A 22,490-nucleotide genomic window follows, 5' to 3' on the forward strand; every position below is an offset into this window, starting at 1 on the left:
TCAGATATATAAAGTGGTATCATTTGTAGTAGATGGCCTCGAATTATTACCAACTGAAGTTTTATTGATTGTAGGTTTTGTAACAAGTGATTTAACTTTCTGTGTAGTAGTTTTTCGTTTTTTCTTTCCATTACTTGGTGTAGAGTTCGTATTTACTTCAAAGCCATCAATAATCTAAATAAAAAAAATGTGGTTATTTTGTACCATGTAAAATTCATAAATGTTGTAGTACTTACAGCTTCAATATCTTGCTGGTCATTTATTTTACGCTTTGATCTAAGATTTCTCATAGACTTCATAGCTAAATAATTAATAAAACAATGAAAAAATGGAAAGATGAAAAGAACATGAAAAAGAAAAAAGTTAAAATTAGTTTAAATTATTTAAACTATTTAAACTATTTATATAAAATGATGATTAATGATAATGATCGTCACATTATTAATCGCATAATTTATAATGACGGATATATAAACATATAATCATAATACAAACTAATACTGGTAAATATATTATTTTCATTTTTCACAAGTTTCATTTTATAAAATTATTATTATTGATAATATATTTAATGGTATTTCATAATTACTTCACATCGGAACATCATTAATTAGATAAAAATATTCAAAGAATTTTGGTTGAATTTACACTGGCAATCTCTCATCCAATTGATTTTCATTTCGTAATTACACATCACATTAATAATAATTAGTTTTTACAAGTGTAACATTACAGTACTTCATCCCCTTTTCATATTATATTCATTGTAGCCTAAATATTTTAAATTTTTTAAAATCATTATGATACACTATTTTTTATATCATCATTTTTGATTGAAAGGGTATCTCAATTTTTAAAATGTGGACATGTAATATTTGCTTTAAAACTTTTAATCGTTCAACAAGTTATTATAATCATCGACAAAGCCACAAATTCAATTATGAAATAAGTAGTAGTGAACATGAATCAAGTTCAGATGAAGAGTCTTCAAACGAAATTTCTTCAGATCAATTATTTTCAAAGAGGGATGATGTTTATAACCGTAATGATGGTGATGATGGTGAAGAATCAAATGAAAGTGACGAAAATACTAGAATTGCATTTGATGACTTATCTGTTCCTATTATTGAACATTCAGTTTTAGCAACAAATATAAACGAAATGGCAATTCCTATCTTTTCTGAAGATGATGATCAAACCTTTTCTGATGATGATCAATCTGATGAACAAAATTTTCCAAATAAGATTTATCGTGATTTTGTTAAGCTTTAGTTTGTAAATCTTTAAAACAGTTATATATGTTATCTATTGATGCAAATTATATATATTATATTTAGGTAATTATTATAATTTTATACTCATTTGAAAATTAAATAAAACATATAAATATTTTTTAAACCTATACAAATTTATATGAAAATTTTATATAAAATATGTATCTAATTATATACATATATAGTTAGTATATAAAATACTTGCATAATTTTTATTTAACTATAAATTACAAATAAACTTATATTTAAGTAATTCTATATCTATATAATTTTATATTTAATATTTGCATATTATTTATTCGACTATAAATTACAAATAAACTTATATTTAAATAGTTTTATATTTGCACAAATTTTATATAAAATATTTATAATATTTCTATATTTAAATAAAAAGCAAATAAAATGTATGTGTGTGATATAGACTTATAAAAATTTATATAAAAAATTTATATTGGATATATATAGGATTATAGATATTACATAAATTCTATAAAAAATATAACTGCTGATGTTGCAAATACATTATCTAATGTTCCTCTTGTTATAATTGGATAGCCACGGATTTTTAAGCGATCAACGTACTAAATTTCCGTTGACATAGCGCCCCTGGTGACACAACTATAATAAAGTGAGAACCTGATTTGGACAATGGTATCACCTGATTGATCTGATGTTCTCCATTAAGGTTGGTCACTGTAAGTAATAATTACGGCATTTTGGATTACAACTTGGATTACTACCTAATTTCAGATTACGACTCAAAATTATGAAATTGCCGTATTAAAGTTGTAATTATGCTTAATTTCAGATCCAGATTCGCCTAAAAAAGAAAGGGTTGAATGTTAAGGGACATTTTGCTAAAATAATAAGTTGATTCAAAGAAAACCCACTCACTGGATTTTCATGTGTCTAAAAAAACAACCATCTAAAAAAAGGATAAATGAAATATTAGGAAACATTTTGTTAAGAGAAATGAATTAACTGATTTCTCACTAAGATCCCATGACACTAGTGTCTGTACCATCACCTAGTAGGTCATACTTGATGTATTGAAAAATAGATTTGAACTTGAATAATAGTTCAAAGGTACTGTATACAAGGTGCTTGTCTTTAATTCAATCAATACCTTGAGCAGTAACTCAGTGTCATGGCCTCACTCTACTTAGCAGAGATGTTTTTTTAGATTCCTGATAAAGCTTGAAGACCAACTCTGCGAGGATTGTGCAAGAGAAATTTAAATAATTCCATTTTAGCTTAAATCAACCTTCATATAATCCTCATAGACATTATAGATCCGCCTAAAAAAAAAATAAAATATTAATAACCGTTTTGTTAAAAGTATTTTAAAAAAAAACAAAGAAAAACTTACTGAAATTCATGTACAAAGAGCCAAAGAACCCAACTGTCTAATAAAAAGAAAGAGAACAAACTTTCAGTAAATGTTCATTAGAAGACAGAGTAAAGAAAAAAAAGTAGAAAATTTGCACTTATTAAAATTTCACATCCAAAGAAACCTAAATAACCGCCTAAAAAAAATGTAAAATGTTAATAATGTTCATTTAAAGAAGGATAAAAATAAAAAAAAATTACACATACCAAAATCTTGCGTCAAAAAAATTTTTTGAAATTTTGAAACTAAAAAAAAGTTAAACCTCAAAACTTTTCAAAAAAAAATTTAAAAAGAAGTTTCAATAGTATGACCAAAACTTTTAAAAGAAAATTAAAAAAAAAATTAAAAAGTTTTGGCTTTGATCAAAATCTTTAAAGAGTTTTAGCTCAAAACTTAATTCAATCGCCATAACACACATGATATAAATACCTTTTTTAACTTAATTATTTTTTTATAATTATGTTAATAATAAAAGCATAAAAATTAATAATATAAAATTCTATTATTATGTAGTAAAAATTATAGTAAGTGATAAAAATTAATAGTAAAATTTATTATCAGTAAAATCATAAAGATACTACTATTAATTTAAACGCATATTTAATTTAAGCTATTAATTTATTAAGCTATTAATTTAACTGTTAAGCTATTTTAAGTATTAAATTTTAAGTATTTAAGTTACGTGAATCACGTAATACTATAATAATTGAACGATCAATTAAACTTTTTTTAACTTCACTCTTTCCCACACTTTCATCCTATCCTATTTCCACACTTTCGTCTTCCCCTTTTCCCATTCTTTTTCCTCTTCCCCCTTATTTATACTTTTTAGATGACTTCTCAGTTCTTGGATATGGTATTCTGGTAAGTTGTGTAATTTTTTTTTATTTATTTTATCTTTTAAAAAATGGCTACTAATTCTTTTTTTCTTTTTTTGGACGGTTAGTTCTTTGGCTCTTGGATACATGGGAACTTTGGCGAGGAGGGTTTCTTTAATTTTTTTCAAATTTATCTTAATGAAACATTTTGTTAACATTTTTGTTATTTTTTTCGTATGTCCAAAACACCTATTTCAAAGGGACATAATTCGTAATGTCCAAAATTATTCTTTTTTTTGATTTTTATGTAACGAAACATTAACTAACATTTCGTGTTTTGCATTTTGTAGCTTATACGGCTTTGGACAAATGTGGATTTTGGTAGGTGGATTTTTTTTTCTAATACTATTTTTTTAATGAAACATTGCTAACATTTCGTTCTTTCATTTTTTTAGACAGTTAGCTCTTCGGGACATGTGATTTAGGTGAGGAATTGAAAATCTTTTTTTGATAATTTATTTCTTCAATGAAACATTTGCTAATGTTTCGTTATTTTCTTTTTTTTAGAGATCCGGTTGGTAAGTTTACGAATTTGTTTCAAAAATTTATTAAAAAAAACGTTTCTAATGTTTCTAACTTTTTTTTTTTAGGAATCTTACCCAATTTTTGGATTATGGAACAGAATCATAAGTTTTCAAATACAATTCTAAACTTAAAAAAAAATGTTTTATTAACTTTTTTATATTTTTTAATTAATGGTAAATTTCAAAAAAAATTTTCAGAATTTCTCTTTAATTTTTTTTTTAAAAAAAGAAATGTTTTATTAATACTTCCCTATTTACTTTTCATAAAATTTGGTCTGAATCATATTGAGTTTCATATGTATTATTGTAAAACTTATTTTTAATATTTTTTAAAAGAAATGTTTTATTAACATTTTTTACTTTTTGTAGGGACTTCAGTCAATCCAACCCACAGAGAAATTTCGAAGGTAATGTTACTTTCAGTGTTTTTTTTAAGGGAACAGGTTTACTAACTGTTTCCTTCTTTTTTTTGTAGGGTTTACCTTTGAATTAGCTATTCCTGAGGATGGTAAGTTTTAAAGTGTCTTTCTTCGAAACTTTATTTATTTTTATTATTAAAGAATAGGCTTACTAATCATTTCTTTATTTTTTTGTAGGTTTCCCTTTGGACTTTTATTGGATGGACGGTAAGTTTTGAAGTTTCTAACTAATTTCGAAACTTTAATTTTTTTTCTATTAAAGAATCAAAGTTGTTACCATAGTCACCGATGATGGAGAAACTTTTGCAATTATACGATCAATTTTTAGCCATGAAAGAAATGATTAACATTTCGCCTTTATTGTCATCAATAGGTTTAAAATTACTGGTTTAATGAAATTAGGATGTCTGGTTTATAGACTTCAAGATACGTGACAGATATGTTCTATGAGCGTAGTTGATATAAGTAGTACTTTATATTTTGTTCATTGTTGTTACAACGATAAATGTAATAATAGTGGACATGATTTAGGGAATAATTATTATATGAGAAATATATACTTCTTCAAAGTCATTTTAATGTTAGTTAATGCTTCGCTGTGAGGTATTAGATTAATTTTATGTGATTAGCATTGAAACATAAAAAAATAATTATCATTGCATTTACTAATTTTTAAAAAAACGTTTAATAATTCTTTATAATATATTTACGATTTATTTACTATTATTTACTATATATTTACAAAGTGCCATAAATATATTTACAATTTGTTTACTAATATCTAACAACTTTGATAATAAATTTTTTTTCTGGTCATCATTATCATCATCGATCGTCTTAATGCGCAGTAACTGCATATAGGCTATATACAGATTAATGATTTACTAGATCGTAATGAAACTATTACTAATTTAGTATGCCATTTAGTCACGATTTGGTCACGAGGTTTTGACTATTAATATATTTCTGTAAAAGAAGTTTCAATATAAAAGTTGTTCCATACTATTGTACCTTTAATTTAAAAGGTGAATTTATTCTATATAGTGTAGTTGTAAATAATATTATTAATGAAAAACATAAAATTATTTGGATTTGTTCCACACAAACTAAAATAACAAATGGGAATGTAAGAGATTTTACAGGATACCTAAAATTATGAATTAATTAGTATAACAAAATATGATAAAGTTTACCTGTGAATGGAGTATCGATACTATGAAAGGTGTAAAAATATTTGATAATAATAAGAATAAGAATAAGGTAATAAATATTATAAAATTTATTTTCAAACCAATCAATGTTAAATTATAGTTAAATAAATAAATACTATTTATTTTTTTAGTTTGAAAAAAAAATATCAGAATATTTAGTAATAAAAAGTTTATTTTTCTAAAAATTAATGATAAAATCATCATTTATTCAATCGAATTGGAATTACTATTGCTTCTTTGGATATAAATAATGGTAACCATTTTTAAAAAATTTTATTTATACTTTAATTATTACTCATATTAAATCATTATTTTTTATTTAGATATTCAACTATACAATTTTATGAATCATACTGGTTTATTTCTTTTACCTTCTTTATTCTATTATACCTCAGATAAAGAAATCAAATATTGCTGGAACAATAAATACGAAAATATGTTTAATTTGTGATTCACGTAACAATCGGAGAAAATTACTATTCAAATTTGGGAAGAGAAAATAAAAACGTTTTTTGCGATTATCTCATGATTCAGTGATTCAATCTCGATGAAAGTTTTATGTCATGTAGCTCTCTACGCCTTCTATAAAATAAAAAAAAGATCTCGAAATTGGACCAATAAAATGTGAGATAATCGCAAAATCAATTTTTCCTGGGGCATATCGGATTCCAAATTTCGAATCTGACATGCTCCAGAAAAAATTGATTTTGCGATTATCTCACATTCTATTGGTCCAATTTTGACGATCTTTTTTTTATTTTATAGAAGGCGTAGAGAGCTACACGACAAAAAAATGTTCATCGAAATTGAATCACTGTAAAATGATATAATCGCAAATAACTTTTTTATTTTTTCCCCTAAATTGAATAGTAATTTCGTAAATTTTCTCTAATTGTTATGCGAATCACGAATTAATCAAATAAACTGATGATCAAACAAAGTTTGTGTTTGGAATTCGAAATGGACTTGTTTGGAAATCTAAACTTTACGAAAAGATGTCAAAAATGAACTTTTCATCCGAAAATTCTGATGAATTAAATAAAAAAAATAACAAAATTGTTAAATGTGATGAATACTTAAATGTTCATTCATTTAATCTATATATGGAATTATGGATAATACTCTGTCTACATTATTTCAAAAAGCCACAACAAATGATAAAGAATCAACTGAATCAACTGAAAATTTAATTAAATGGGATATACGTGTTGGTGATGGTAAAATTAAACTGGAAGTTTTCAAAAAAGGAAATTAATTAACATGAGAATTGAAAATTTTCATTATCCTGACAAAAAATATATTAGTATCAGCAATGATCATAAACTAGTTGCAAGTTCATTATTTAATAACGATGATATCGTTATATTGACAACATTTGGTATTCTTATTTAACGCAAAAATAATTTACTATAATAATTATAATTATATGATGAATCATTCTTGTAATTCAGAATTCTATTAACATTATTTAATGCGATGATATAAATTTATTGCTGTATTACAAAAGTAGTTAATAAAAATTATAAAACTATATACAGTATATACTCTTTGAACTTTTCACAATGAAAATGTATTATAAAAATCATTGTTTAAATGAAGACTGAATTTTTAAAATTATTTTAAAAGAGGATGACAATTTCTTAACATTAATTACATTTTTTAATATTTTATCAAAATCTAATCTAGATGAATCTATATTGTTAACCTTTTTATCATCATTTATGATAGAATATTTGATACTAATCGAAAGATTAAATTTATCCTCATTGCTTTTTATTGTTTTTTTGAAGAATAAATAATCATTTCTTTATATCGCTCAATAATAATAATCAAAGGACATTTCAAATTCACTTATTACGCAAAATTTTAGTTATGTTTAGAACTTTATTTTTTCTAGATATCTTTTCTAAAAGGCTTTCCTTTTTAATATATTATAATTTGCATGAGATTGTACAATATACATTTTTTTGATTGATTAAGTTACAAATGGTTTGACTTCTTAAATAAATTATACAAAAAGATAAAAAATAAATTCTTTTATAAATTTTTAAAATATATGTATTTAATGATGAAATGGAAATTGATTTTTTGCATTATTACATATTTGAACAAACCGGATTTTAAATATTAAAACTTGGTATAAATTGAAATAAAAAAAAGCATATAAATTACTTACTTCCCAGCATGATATATAATAAATATAAAATTATGAATACTATAAAATATGAATAAGTAAGAATGTATGGCTTTTTTCTTTGATATTTATTAGTTTATTTAGTTGCTGTTAAGAAACTAGGTGTTAATATTATATTGTAATACTTAAATAAGTATCAAAAATTAGAATTTTTTAAGTTTTATGTTGGATATGGCCCATAATAATATATTCAAATTATCTTTTTTATAGGGACTACAAAAAGTGTCTATTTATTTAAGAAATATAAAATATAAGTATTTAATAATTTTATAAAAATGCATGATATTATAATTTAGCCAATAATTATACAGTTTTTGATGTATTTCCAGCAGAAACTAAAAATTTGAATGCTACTGTATATAGAGATCTAGAAAATTTGATCTATAATCATTGCTTCACTATTAATCTCTTTGTTTACAATATAAATAATTTATCAATCTCATCAATTAAATAAGAGTAATAACTAAGTTGTATCAGAAAGGTTAGCATTATACAATTTCAATATTTTAGATGTTCAGTTGCTATTATAATTTATGAGAAATATTGATTATGATATTAATCTAAGAAAAGAATATTAGTAAATTTTCAAAAGTATGAATTTAGATAAATTTTTTAAACAAATAAAAGTATAAATAAACATTATTTCAATAATTATCATACTTGTATTACTTGTATTCAATAATATTTAATCTTATTACTTTATAGTAAAACTGAAAAAGTACAACATAATAATGCTTTCTATGTAATCATTGATAATAACAAATGAAGAATATATAAATAATAAAATTATTAATCTTCAATCATACAATCAAAACCCTGAGACTCTGCTTGAACTGAAGTAAGTTTGCGACTTGTAAAATATGCTTGTGGATGATATTGTATGATAGAAGTGCTTGCTTTTTCTTGTACTAAAGCTTTGTTTGCTTCTACAAATTCTTTCATATCATTTTTTAGTTGATTATCAATATCAGATACAAAACATTCATAATTTTCATCTTTGTTTATTTCATAATATTTATTAATACATCTAATCCATCCAGATATAATATTTTCAAGCATTATTATGGTTGGTCTATTGGAAGGACTTAAATCCCAACATTTTTTCATTAAATCTATATAGCATTTTGGAGTATTTTCCATGATTTTAGGACGTTTCCCTTCATAAACACTTAAGATAAAGTGATGATCATGTGCTTCATGGTTAAATGGAGGAATGCCTGATGTAAATTCCCACATTATCATTGAAAAGCTATAAATATCACTTGCTGGAATATAGGGTTTTTTTCTTAATATTTCAGGCGCCATGTAGGGTAAAACTCCATAAATTTCATTAACTTTATTATCAGAATCTTGTAAATCACTTATAGGTTTGCATAATCCTAAATCAATAATAAATATCTCATTGTAATTATCTGACATTAAAATATTACCATCATGAAAATCACCATGAGTTAAATTTGATTCATGAATTACTTTAAGTCCTAATATAATTTTTTTCAATAATTGTAACTTATCTTGCCATTTGAATTTAATTATATCAGATAAACATTTTCTCAAACTTCCTTTTTTTGCATAACTCATTACTATTATATAATTTAAATTATTTGGATCTTGAGTAATACCTAAGAACTGAATAAATTTTGAAAATGATTTTTTCTGACAACTATAATAATATTTCCACTACATAAATGATAAAAAAATCATTAAATTTTTGCAAAAGTAAATAAAATTTACCATTATATACAAATACTATACCTCATCCAGAAATCTATTATTTAAACTTGATGAATTATTAAGTGTTTTAAGAACAACCTCATAACATGTTTGTCTATTCCATTGTTGTTTATCAAAATTCCAACCATAAATAGGTCCATCTGACCAGATAGCTTTATGAATTTCACTAAATCCTCCTTTATCATAATAATTAATACTTGACAATTTATTATAAGGTATCCACTCTAATATTTCATAACTACTTTTAGCATTTAGTTGTGTTTCCTGAATAAATTTATCAATAAATTCATTTTTACTAGCCCACTTTAAAAAATTTTGTTGAAATCGTTTAGTATTACATTGTTGACACCACTGGTAATCAGTATATTTTTGCTTGCATTCATCACATAATCCAACTACTTCATTCTTAGGATTCACTTTGTTATTTTCTACTCCTTTTTGATACCAATAAAAGGCCTTTTCTAAATTCTTTTCTGTTCCTTCTCCATTATAATAGTGGTCGACTAAATTATACATTGCCTTTTCATCACCATTTTTTGCTGCTTTTTGACACCAATGAAAGGCTTTTTCTAAATTCTTTTCTATTCCTTCTCCATTATAGTAACTATTGGCTAAATTAAACATTGACTTAGTATAATCATTTTCTGCTGCTTTTTGATACCAATGAAAGGCTTTTTCTAAATTCTTTTCTGTTCCTTCTCCATTTTCATAACATATGGCTAAATTATTCATTGCAATAATATGATCATTTTCTGCTGCTTTTTGATACCAATGAAAGGCTTTTTCTAAATTCTTTTCTGTTCCTTCTCCATTTTCATAACATAAAGCTAAATTATTCATTCCTCCAGTATGACCATTTTCTGCTGCTTTTTGATACCAATGAAAGGCTTTTTCTAAAATCTTTTCTGTTCTTTCTCCATTTTTATAACATATGGCTAAACTATGCATTGCTTCTTTTTCACCATTTTCTGCTGCTTTTTGATACCAATGAAAAGCTTTTTCTAAATTCTTTTCTATTCCTTCTCCATAATAATAGTGTATAGCTAAACTATTCATTGCTTTTTTTTCACCATTTTCTGCTGCTTTTTGATACCAATGAAAGGCTTTTTCTAAATTCTTTTCTGTTCCTTCTCCATAATAATAGCGTATAGCTAAATTAAACATTGCATTTTCTTCACCATTTTCTGCTGCTTTTTGATACCAATGAAAGGCTTTTTCTAAATTCTTTTCTATTCCTTCTCCACTTTTATAACATATGGCTAAATTATTCATTGCTCCAATATGACCATTTTCTGCTGCTTTTTGATACCAATGAAATGCTTTTTCTAGATTCTTTTCTATTCCTTCTCCATCATAGTGGCTGCCGGCTAAATTAAACATTGCATTAGTATAATCATTTACTGCTGCTTTTTGATACCAATAAAAGGCTTTTTCTAAATTCTTTTCTATTCCTTTTCCATTTTCATAACATATGGCTAAATTATACATTGCAATAATATGACCATTTTCTGCTGCTTTTTGATACCAATGAAAGGCTTTTTCCAAATTCTTTTCTGTTCCTATTCCATCTTCATAACATATAGCTAAACTATTCATTGCAACAATATAACCTTTTTCTGCTGCTTTGTGATACAAATAAAAGGCTTTTTCTAAATTCTTTTCTGTTCCTATTCCATCTTCATAACATATGGCTAAACTATTCATTGCAATAATATAATTATTTTCTGCTGCTTTTTGATACCAATGAAAGGCTTTTTCTAAATTCTTTTCTGTTCCTTCTCCATAATAATAGCGTATAGCTAAATTAAACATTGCATTTTCTTCACCATTTTCTGCTGCTTTTTGATACCAATGAAAGGCTTTTTCTAAATTCTTTTCTATTCCTTCTCCACTTTTATAACATATGGCTAAATTATTCATTGCTCCAATATGACCATTTTCTGCTGCTTTTTGATACCAATGAAATGCTTTTTCTAAATTCTTTTCTATTCCTTCTCCATCATAGTGGCTGCCGGCTAAATTAAACATTGCATTAATATAATCATTTACTGCTGCTTTTTGATACCAATAAAAGGCTTTTTCTAAATTCTTTTCTATTCCTTCTCCATTTTCATAACATATGGCCAAATTATACATTGCAATAATATGACCATTTTCTGCTGCTTTTTGATACCAATGAAAGGCTTTTTCTAAATTCTTTTCTGTTCCTATTCCATCTTCATAACATATGGCTAAACTATTCATTGCAATAATATAATTATTTTCTGCTGCTTTTTGATACCAATGAAAGGCTTTTTCTAAATTCTTTTCTGTTCCTTCTCCATAATAATAGCGTATAGCTAAATTAAACATTGCATTTTCTTCACCATTTTCTGCTGCTTTTTGATACCAATGAAAGGCTTTTTCTAAATTCTTTTCTATTCCTTCTCCACTTTTATAACATATGGCTAAATTATTCATTGCTCCAATATGACCATTTTCTGCTGCTTTTTGATACCAATGAAATGCTTTTTCTAAATTCTTTTCTATTCCTTCTCCATCATAGTGGCTGCCGGCTAAATTAAACATTGCATTAATATGATCATTTACTGCTGCTTTTTGATACCAATAAAAGGCTTTTTCTAAATTCTTTTCTATTCCTTCTCCATTTTCATAACATATGGCCAAATTATACATTGCAATAATATGACCATTTTCTGCTGCTTTTTGATACCAATGAAAGGCTTTTTCTAAATTCTTTTCTGTTCCTTCTCCATAATAATAGCGTATAGCTAAATTAAACATTGCATTTTCTTCACCATTTTCTGCTGCTTTTTGATACCAATGAAAGGCTTTTTCTAAATTCTTTTCTATTCCTTCTCCACTTTTATAACATATGGCTAAATTATTCATTGCTCCAATATGACCATTTTCTGCTGCTTTTTGATACCAATGAAAGGCTTTTTCTAAATTCTTTTCTGTTCCTATTCCATCTTCATAACATATGGCTAAACTATTCATTGCAATAATATAATTATTTTCTGCTGCTTTTTGATACCAATGAAAGGCTTTTTCTAAATTCTTTTCTGTTCCCATTCCATCTTCATAACATATGGCTAAACTATTCATTGCAATAATATAATCATTTTCTGCTGCTTTTTGATACAAATAAAAGGCTTTTTCTAAATTCTTTTCTGTTCCTATTCCATCTTCATAACATATAGCTGAATTAAACATTGCATTTTCTTCACCATTTTCTGCTGCTTTTTGATACCAATAAAAGGCTTTTTCTAAATTTTTTTCTGTTCCTTCTCCACTTTTATAACATGTGGCTAAATTAAACATTGCTTCTATATTACCATTTTCTGCTAAGTTTTCTAAAGAATTAATACATTCTTTACACCACAATTTTTCAGTAAAAGGTATATTGCAATACAAACAATTTTTGGTGCTCATTGTATCAGTATCATTATCTGAAATATTTAATTTACTAAATTCCGTTTCCATTTGTTATTTTGATTTACTGAAAAAAAAATTATTTTTTTTTTTTAATTTTCTTTGTACAAATTTTTTGACAAAAAAAATTTTTTTTCTTATTCAATTATCATGAATGAGCTACTAAAAAGAAATATTTTAACCAAAAGTAGAAGTTACGATAAAAAATTTTTTTGGGTCATTGTATTACTACAACATGCTGTCGTGCATAGTGCTTTGACCCGGATGAAAACCGTCATCCGGATTACACAAAAAAAAAATCCAGATTATATCCGGATTGACCCGGATTTTGAATCCGGATCAGATAATCCGGATAGAAACCGGAAACTGGATTGGATTTACAAATGATCGGCAATAATTCTGGCCAGAATTCATAACGCCGGCCAGAATTACAAATTGGCCAAAATTATCCAAGACCACGAAATTTACATAATTCCAATTTCATTAAATACTTTTATTTAAAACAATTTCTTATTATTTCAGCATTGTCTCAGACTATTGTTTAACATTTCTTTGTAAATTAACTAATTATGAAATTTTAAACAAGATATTTTTATATACAGCTAAAGATTACTATAAATAGATGTGTTGGGTTAGTAAGGCAATTTTTTAAGGATTTGTTTCTTCTTTCAAAAATTAAAGAATTATTTGAATCAAATTATATAACACTAGTTTTAATTTTTAAAAAAAGTTGGTATAATTATATAAATTTATAATATTGAACAATTTTTTATTTAAAACAATAATTATTATTTTGTTGTAACAAAAATAATATAAAGTTTTTTTTCTTTTGAACGTTTGAATGTGAAATCTAAAATTATTTGTTATTTGTTAATGTATAAATTTAAATAAACAAATCTGATACAAACTTCAATAAATAAATTATAATTGAAAAATCTTCTTAAACTTACTGTATTAAAAAGTTTAATATAACGAATATAAATTTAATAAATTTTAATAAAAAAATTGGTATTAGGCGCAAAAATAATTAGCCATAATATCATTTAGATATAGATCTTTATGGATCAGCAAAATTATTATTAATAAAAAAAAAATAATAATAATTTCATCTGGATTCTGGGTCAAACCGGATATTTTTCATCCGGTTTATAATCCGGATGAAAACCGTGAAAATCCGGATATCTGAAAAAAAAAAAATCCGGATCAATCCGGATTGATCCGGATACGGGTCGAGGCACTAGTCGTGCTGCACCAAAATGATCAATGTGAAAATTAAGATTTACTGTGCCAAGCTGTATAGCCTATTATTTTTATTATATTTGTTATATTTGTTATATTTAATTTATTTAATATAATTGATTTATTTTTTATACTTATTATATTAGTTATATTAATTATATCTATTATATCTTTATATGTAGTAACTTTTGTATAAATAACTCTTGTATTTTCCTTTCAGTTGTTAAAGAGTTAGTTCTTGTTATTTCTTAAGTTTGGAATTGAAGTTCAATAAAGTCCAATAATAAAGTATAACCTTTAGTTTACACCTATTGTTAGTTATACAAGATATGCAATACCAAAAAAAAATAATTATTACACTTAGCAAAGCTTGCCAGAACTTTGTTATTTTTCTTCCATAATACAAATAAGGTCTTTGGAAAGCCTGTAAGAAAAGTTACTTGTGCAGCCATAATATTTTATACTTTAGTTAGTGTTGTCCTGAGCTTTCGTCTCAAATAATTTCATTCAATTCCTTCTTACTCCTGCGACACATTGGCTTCTTTTAGCAAACCCATAACGTTATGTATAGCTCAGTGATAATTGTATTATGACTCAGCAGTTATGTATTGTTTTGTGCATTTCAAAGCTATATTTCTGCTAAAATTAATCAGGTCAGCTCGAATCATGCGATCTCGAGCAGTTTTTGAACCGATCCTAAATCTAGTCGAATTCCGAATTTATATAAGCTAAAATTTTGTTTTAAATAAGAGAAATACATATTCTTCTAAAACAAATAAAAAAGAAAAGAAAATTTATGTCAAAATTTATTTATTAACTTTTAAAAAATTGAACCGAACCGAAACTCCAAAAATTGTAAAATTAGACGTTTTATTGAATGATCATCACATTTTTTTAATGAAGTCCAATGTGGAACTGATTGAAATAGAGCCGAACGAGCAGCTCCCATCTCTAATTTTGAGTCTATTTAATTATCATAAATATTTTTATTAAATTTACTTTGAACCACAACAGGTGTCCAATCACCAGTCTCATATGAATAAGAACACCACGTGATTTTGTGGCTTTTAAATTCTGATTGGCTCGATCGTCGCGAATTTTAAAAAAAAATCCAAAATATATATAAAATAAAATTATTTACTCCTTTTATAATAAGCATGTCTAAAGGATTATTTTTGATATTTCAAACTTTGAGTGTTTATTTATTTTTTTATTCAATTTTAATAAAGAAAAATAATTTTTCAAATACACAATTATAAAAAATCAAATTAATATCATGATTTCGGGACAATGACTCTAGCATCGCCTGGTAGCCGGATTTACTTGCCGGTTACACACATGCCGGTTACATGTGGTTTTGGATCAATTACGTTATTTAAAATTTTTTCTTTTCTTCACCATAATTTTTTTTTTATAAACTTATATTTAAAAGAAGAGTCACTTAATAAACCCAAACAATATTTATAGTTAGAAAATGTTCGTTCAAATTTTAAGTAATTAGAGAAAATGAAAAGACATAAGATTGTCAAACTATGCGAAGAACCTGGAAGGGTTTTAATAATATAACAAGTTAAAGGGGAGTTAGGACTACAAAATGTAAAATATATGAAATGTGATTTATTTTGATCTTGTTCATTTCTATGACATTTGAATTCATAATAAATATTATTTAACTATAATTGAGTTAATAAATTTATTGATAATTGAAATAATTTATACACGCCAAATAATGAGAAAAAAAAACAACTAAGAAAAAATTATCATTAAATAGATTATATATTAAGGGAAAAAAATTTTAAAAAAAATCAGTTTGAAAAAGATCAAAAAAAAAATCTAAATATTAAAACAAAAATATATATCTATCTAATTAAAAAATTTTTGCCATATTTAGATTACCCTGTATAAATAATTTGAATTGTGTAATATTGAAAATGTAATATTCTTGCGTTTGATCTATTTTGTATTTATCATATCATAATTAAGGAAATTTGATTGACCTTCCTGACTACGATAACCGATCTTAAACCAATACATTTCCGGTTAATTGATGGATTTTTTTATTCTGATGGATTAATACTAACAAAAAAAAATATAATTTTCATTTTATTTGCGGTCATTTCTGCTCTATTAGTTACCACGATTCTATAATAATATTTATTTTTTGGAAAATTTAAACGCTCACCGGGTGAAAATTACCTGATCACGTGATTTCGATTTCGTGATTTCGATTTACATGAAAAATCTTAAAATTTAAAAGTAATTTAAAATATTCTTTACATTTTTATATACTAAAATACATAAATAATCAATTAATAACATGTAAAAAATTTTTCTCTTTCTAATGAATGTTTTATCATAGTTATTAAGTAAAAAATGATTAAATTTCATTAGAAGAAACAATGTGAAAAAAAACATTTATATTTATATACAATTATTGATCAATGCTGTATTCTAATTGGTAAGGATGGCCCACCTATCTTATCGTCATATTTGGTTAAATTGTTATACATTTTTATATATAACTTGTTTGAACTTTTACAATTTAACAATCATAACTTTTGATAACTACTAAACTTTTTATGTTCCATAAAAAAAAAAGAGTTAGTCAGGCCTCTGTATAGTCATACCCATATAATCACATTTCAAAATTTTCTTTATATAATAATTTATATTCACGCCTTTGAAAAAAATTCACTCGTATAAAAGACTATATAAAAACTTTTATTTAATCACATCCTTTATATAGTCACATTTAAGATTATTTATATTTTTTTTTTATTAAAATATATAAATTCAGCATGCTTGTAAATTTGTCATTTTTTCCCTTTTGGAATAATGCTGACCGTGTTGATCTCGTCTGACCCATTTATACCATATCTTATTGGCTGTATCATATCAATATTATTTTTGGTTAGTTTAGTATTTGCCAAGAAAATTCATTTTTTCCCTTTTGAATAAAACTAACCACAACTAATATTAAATTTGCGCCGATTTCTCCTGACCCATTTATACTATATCTTATTAATGTATATCATAAAATTATTATTTTTGGTTGGTTTAGCATTTTGCCAAGAAAAGTTCATTTTTTACTTATTTGGATGAACCTAACTAAACTAATATTAAATTTGTGCCGATCTCTCCTGACCCATTTATTTTATTTATGTCATAAAATCCATTATTTTTTTTTTTGCCAAGAAAATTCATTAATTCCTTTTTAGGATAATGCTAACCATAGCTAATATTAAATTTATGTCAATCTTACCTGACCTATATTCTTACGAAAACCAAATTCGTACGATAATCAACATCAATAAATTTGAATCGACCCTAGAAAACTTTTTTAATTTGTATTGACAAAATGTCATATAACAAGACATCATACAATAAATGTAAAAAATGTCATGAAATATACACAGACACAAATTATAAATGGTGTAAATTCTGTCAAATAAAAGATATAAAAGAAATTTTTACCAGTGGTAACGAAAAAATTGATAAATTTATTCAAGAAAAACAACTAGAAATCAATAATCCGTCAGATATAATATTTGAATGGATACCATACGATCAATTTTTTGATATTAATGAAGTATACAATGATAACTCTTCTACGATATATTTAGCAAGATGGAAGAATGGTCCATTATATTGGGATCATTATCATGAAAAAAAATATATAAGAACCCCTCATGGTAAAGAAATTACTATAAAATATACACATAATTTACAAAGTATTGATGAATTTCTAAATGAAGTATGTAATATTTCTATGAACTTGAATCACTTTAACATAACAAATAATTTATTTATTTATATTTGATAGGTTAAAGAATATTCTATTAATTTCAAAGTATATGGAATATCTCAAAATCCGAATACAAATGAATATATTTTAATTTTAGAAAATGAATATGGTAAATATTGTATAAAATGTAATAAAGTTTATACAGATGTAGGTAAAGAATGGTGTAAACAATGTCAAATTAATTATTTAAGAAATAATTTTTCTAATTGGACCAGTGGAAATGAAAAAATTGATAATTTTATCCAAGAAAGGCAATTAGGAAATAACTCATCAGACATAATATTTGAGTGGATAGCATACGATCAGTTTTTTGACATTAATAAAGTGAATAAAAATGATTTTTCTACAACATATTCAGCAAAATGGAAGAATGGTCCATTATATTACTTAGATCAAAAATATGTAAGATTTTCATCAAATAAAGTAATTGCTTTAAAATTTTTACATAATTTAAAAGATATTGATGAATTTCTAAATGAGGTATGAACATTTTCTTAATGAACTTACAGTAACCACTTATTAAAATTTTAATTAGGAATTAAAGTTAAATCATTTTTAACTATAATAATAATTTTATTTTATAATAATTAGGTTAAAGAATATTTGATTAATTTCAAAATATATGGAATGTCTCAAAATCCAGATACAAAAGATTATATTATGGCTTTAAGTCTTAAAGATTATTGTACAAAATGTTGTATTAAATGTAACAACATATATCCAAGTATATATTCTAAATGGTGTAAATCATGTCAAATAGAAAATTTGAAGGAAAATTTTATTAATTGGACCAGTAAAAATGAAGAAATTGATGACTTTATTCAAGAAAAGCAATTAAATATTAATGACTCATCAGAAATAATTTTTGAGTGGATACCATCTAATCAATTTCTCAACATTAACGAAGTAAATAAAGATGATTCTTCTACAGTATGTTCAGCAAAATGGAAGGACGGTCCATTATACTGGGGACATCGTCTAGATAAAAAGTATATAAGACTACAAAAAAAAGAAGTTACTCTGAAATATTTACATAATTTACAAAATGTTGATGAATTTTTAAATGAAGTATGGATATTTTATATTAACTTGAATTATTTTTTGATACTAATGTAATTTATCTATTTATATTTAATAGGTTAAAGCATATTCTATCAACTTCAAAGTATATGGAATATCTCAAAGCCCAGATACAAAAGATTATATTTTAGTTTTATATGATGAATATGGAAAATATTGTATAAAATGTAATAAAGTTTATACGGACGTAAATAATAGATGGTGTAAACAATGTCAAATAAATCATTTAAGAAAAAATTTTACTTATTGGACGAGTGGAAACGAGAAAATTAATGATTTTATCCAAAAAAGGCAATTAAGGATTAATAATCCATTGGATATAATATTTGAATGGATATCATACGATCTATTTTTTGACATTAAAAAGATAGATGAAAATAACTTTTCTACAATATATTTGGCGAAATGGAAGAATGGTCCATTACGTTGGGATGAGAATAGTAAAGAATACAAAAAACATCAATATGAAGAAGTTTCTTTAAAATGTTCACATAATTCACAAAGTATTGATGAATTTCTAACTGAGGTATGAAATTTTTTATATGAACTTATATGAACTTAATCATTTTATAGTATATTAATAATTTATTTATACTTAATAGGTTCAAGAATATTTAACAAATTTTATATTATATGGAATATCCCAAAATCCCGTTACAAAAGATTATATTATAGCTTTCTTAGATAAAGATTATTGTATAAACTGTAACAATACTTATACAGAAGTAAAAAATAGATGGTGTAAACAATGCCAAATAAATAATTTAAGAGAAACTTTGACTAACTGGACCAGTGGAAACGAAAAAATTGATGATTTTATTCAAGAAAAGCAATTAGGAATTAATGATCCACTTGACGTAGTATTTGAGTGGATACCATACAATCAATTTTGTGATATTAAAGAGATAGATAGTGATGACTTTTCTACAGTATTATATTCAGCTAAATGGAACAGTGGTCCATTATATTGGGGAAGTTTGCTTAAAATATATACAAGAGAACCAGATATGAAAGTTATTTTAAAACATTTATATAATCTACAAAATATTGATGGATTTTTAAATGAGGTATGAAGTTTTACTATGAATTAAATCATTTAATATAATATATTAATTTATTATTATATTTGAATAGGTTAAGGCACATTCAATCAATTTTACAGTATATGGAATATCTCAAAATCCAGATACAAATGATTATATTTTAGTTTGGCAAGATAAATATGGAGAATATTGTAAAAAATGTAACAATGTTTATACAAATGTGGATGATCAATGGTGCAAACAATGCCAAATAAATTATTTAAAAAATAATTTTATTAATTGGTCTAGTGAAAATGATGTAATTGATAATTTTATTCAACAAAGGCAATTAGAGGCTAACGGTCGATTGGATGTAATATCGGAGTGGATACCATATAATCAATTTCTTAACATCAAAGAAATAGGTAAAGGTGGTTTTGCCACTATATATTCAGCAACATGGAAAGGTGGTCCGTTAAATTATTGTGTTGATAAAAGCAAATATACGAGAATTTTAGATAAAATGGTTGCTTTAAAATGCTTACATAATTCCCAAAATATTACTAATGAGTTTTTAAATGAGGTACGACATTTTCCTTATAAATTTCGCCATTAATTTATAGTAATTATTTTTTTGTTTTAATAGATTAAAGAATATTCAATAGATAACCATGGTAATAATATTGTTAAGATATATGGTTTATCCCAAAATCCGGATACAAAAGAATTTATTATAATTCTTGATTATGCAGAAGGCGGAAATCTTAATAATTGGTTAAACAAAAATTATAAATATTTTTCTTGGTTAGCTAAAATAAATACGTTACTTAATATCAGTAATGGACTTAAAGAGATTCATCAAAAACAGAGAGTTCATCGTGATTTACATACAGGGAATATATTATTATTTGTGAATAACATAAATATCTTCGATGATAATATAATATCAATTTCTGATATGGGATTATGTGGAGAAGTTGATAATATAGACAAATCAAATATTTATGGAGTTATGCCTTATGTAGCCCCTGAAGTATTAAGAAGAAAACCTTATACTCAAGCAGCAGACATATATAGCTTTGGTATGATTATGTATTTTGTAGCAACTGGAAAACAACCATTTACTAAGTGTGCTCACGATAAGCTTCTAGCATTAGATATATGCAATGAAATTAGACCTGAAATTAATGAGCAAGAAGTACCAAAATGTTATATTGATTTAATGAAAAGGTGTTGGGATTCAAATCCAGAAAATAGACCAAATTCTTTAACACTATACGAATCAATTTTACAATTTCGTAAGTCATATAGAGGAAAAATTATTGATACAGGAACATATGATAACGAGACTGATGCTGGTAATATTAAGGAGCAATTAATTCAGCCATCTGATAAAATTGAGAAGTATGATAGTAATGAAATTGATGATCAATTCAAAAAAGCGGAAGAATACAGAATAGAATATCTTTCATTCGAAGAAGATAATCAATCAGATACCCATCCACAAGCAATTTTTATAGCCCGATTACTTAACTCTTTTACCGATGAACTTCCAGAATTTGATGACGATAAGTCTGAAGCTTTAGACTGTAAAATATAATGAATAATCGATTCTTTATATTTAGTATTAAATTGTTTAAATGCTTATACTTATTTTCTTTAATTCATATTTTTGTTCATTTAATTTGAACGGAAATTTTTTTATTTCTTTAATTTGTTCAAAAAGTTCAAAAACAAAATAAAATGAGTGAATTTAAAATTTCTTCTATTTTAACTTTATAAATGAATTAACAATACAATTTTATTTACGAACATACAGTACATGTAAAATCTTCTTTATAACTACCATGTATTAAAAGTAATAAAAGTGAAAGAAAACTTGACAAAGTTTAATTCATTAGCATAATTTTACTTTGTCATCTTTTGAATATAAGTCACCTCTAACATGGACTTAAAAGGACTTTTCATAGTTTGAAACTGCTTATTTCTTTAACGTCATTAACGTCTTAATGTTCGTCTGAAAAATCGGTAGAAATAAAAATAATAAGCGAATAATTACAATATTTTTTAATAATATGGCATCAACTTTGAATCACTTTAGTTTAGCAGCTCACTTAAAGTTAAATGAGACTTTGCAATCTCATCCATTCTTAAAATTCTTAAAAGGAAAATTTATCGCAGTTTCAGAATTCTGTGTACGTTGTGATTACTGAGTGATTATGATTACAGGACGATTACAGGACAACATTGTTCAATTTTTGTTCGGTAATCGTCTTGTAATC

General features: G+C 24.9%; 3 protein-coding genes across 3 annotated transcripts; 2 read left to right on the forward strand and 1 right to left on the reverse strand.

Annotated features, from left to right (window-relative positions):
• Positions 1–299, reverse strand: OCT59_007959 (uncharacterized protein; the record flags this gene model as incomplete). The annotated part of the gene is made up of 2 exons (XM_066142141.1): positions 1–174; positions 237–299. The coding sequence occupies 2 exons, from the start codon at positions 297–299 to the stop codon at positions 1–3; spliced, it is 237 nt and encodes a 78-aa protein (XP_065999049.1).
• A 3,422-nt stretch (positions 300–3,721) lies between these two features.
• Positions 3,722–4,835, forward strand: OCT59_007960 (uncharacterized protein; the record flags this gene model as incomplete). The annotated part of the gene is made up of 7 exons (XM_066142142.1): positions 3,722–3,756; positions 3,836–3,866; positions 4,053–4,063; positions 4,439–4,476; positions 4,545–4,577; positions 4,666–4,695; positions 4,771–4,835. 7 exons carry the CDS (start codon positions 3,722–3,724, stop codon positions 4,833–4,835), a joined length of 243 nt encoding a protein of 80 aa, XP_065999050.1.
• A 12,824-nt stretch (positions 4,836–17,659) lies between these two features.
• Positions 17,660–21,808, forward strand: OCT59_007961 (uncharacterized protein; the record flags this gene model as incomplete). The annotated part of the gene is made up of 11 exons (XM_066142143.1): positions 17,660–18,055; positions 18,125–18,257; positions 18,432–18,586; positions 18,698–19,174; positions 19,245–19,373; positions 19,554–19,712; positions 19,789–20,253; positions 20,321–20,429; positions 20,634–20,791; positions 20,855–21,012; positions 21,439–21,808. The coding sequence occupies 11 exons, from the start codon at positions 17,660–17,662 to the stop codon at positions 21,806–21,808; spliced, it is 2,709 nt and encodes a 902-aa protein (XP_065999051.1).
• Positions 21,809–22,490: the final 682 nt, after the last annotated feature.

Source organism: Rhizophagus irregularis, chromosome 16 (assembly GCF_026210795.1).
Source record: "Rhizophagus irregularis chromosome 16, complete sequence".
NCBI lineage: Eukaryota > Fungi > Glomeromycota > Glomeromycetes > Glomerales > Glomeraceae > Rhizophagus > Rhizophagus irregularis.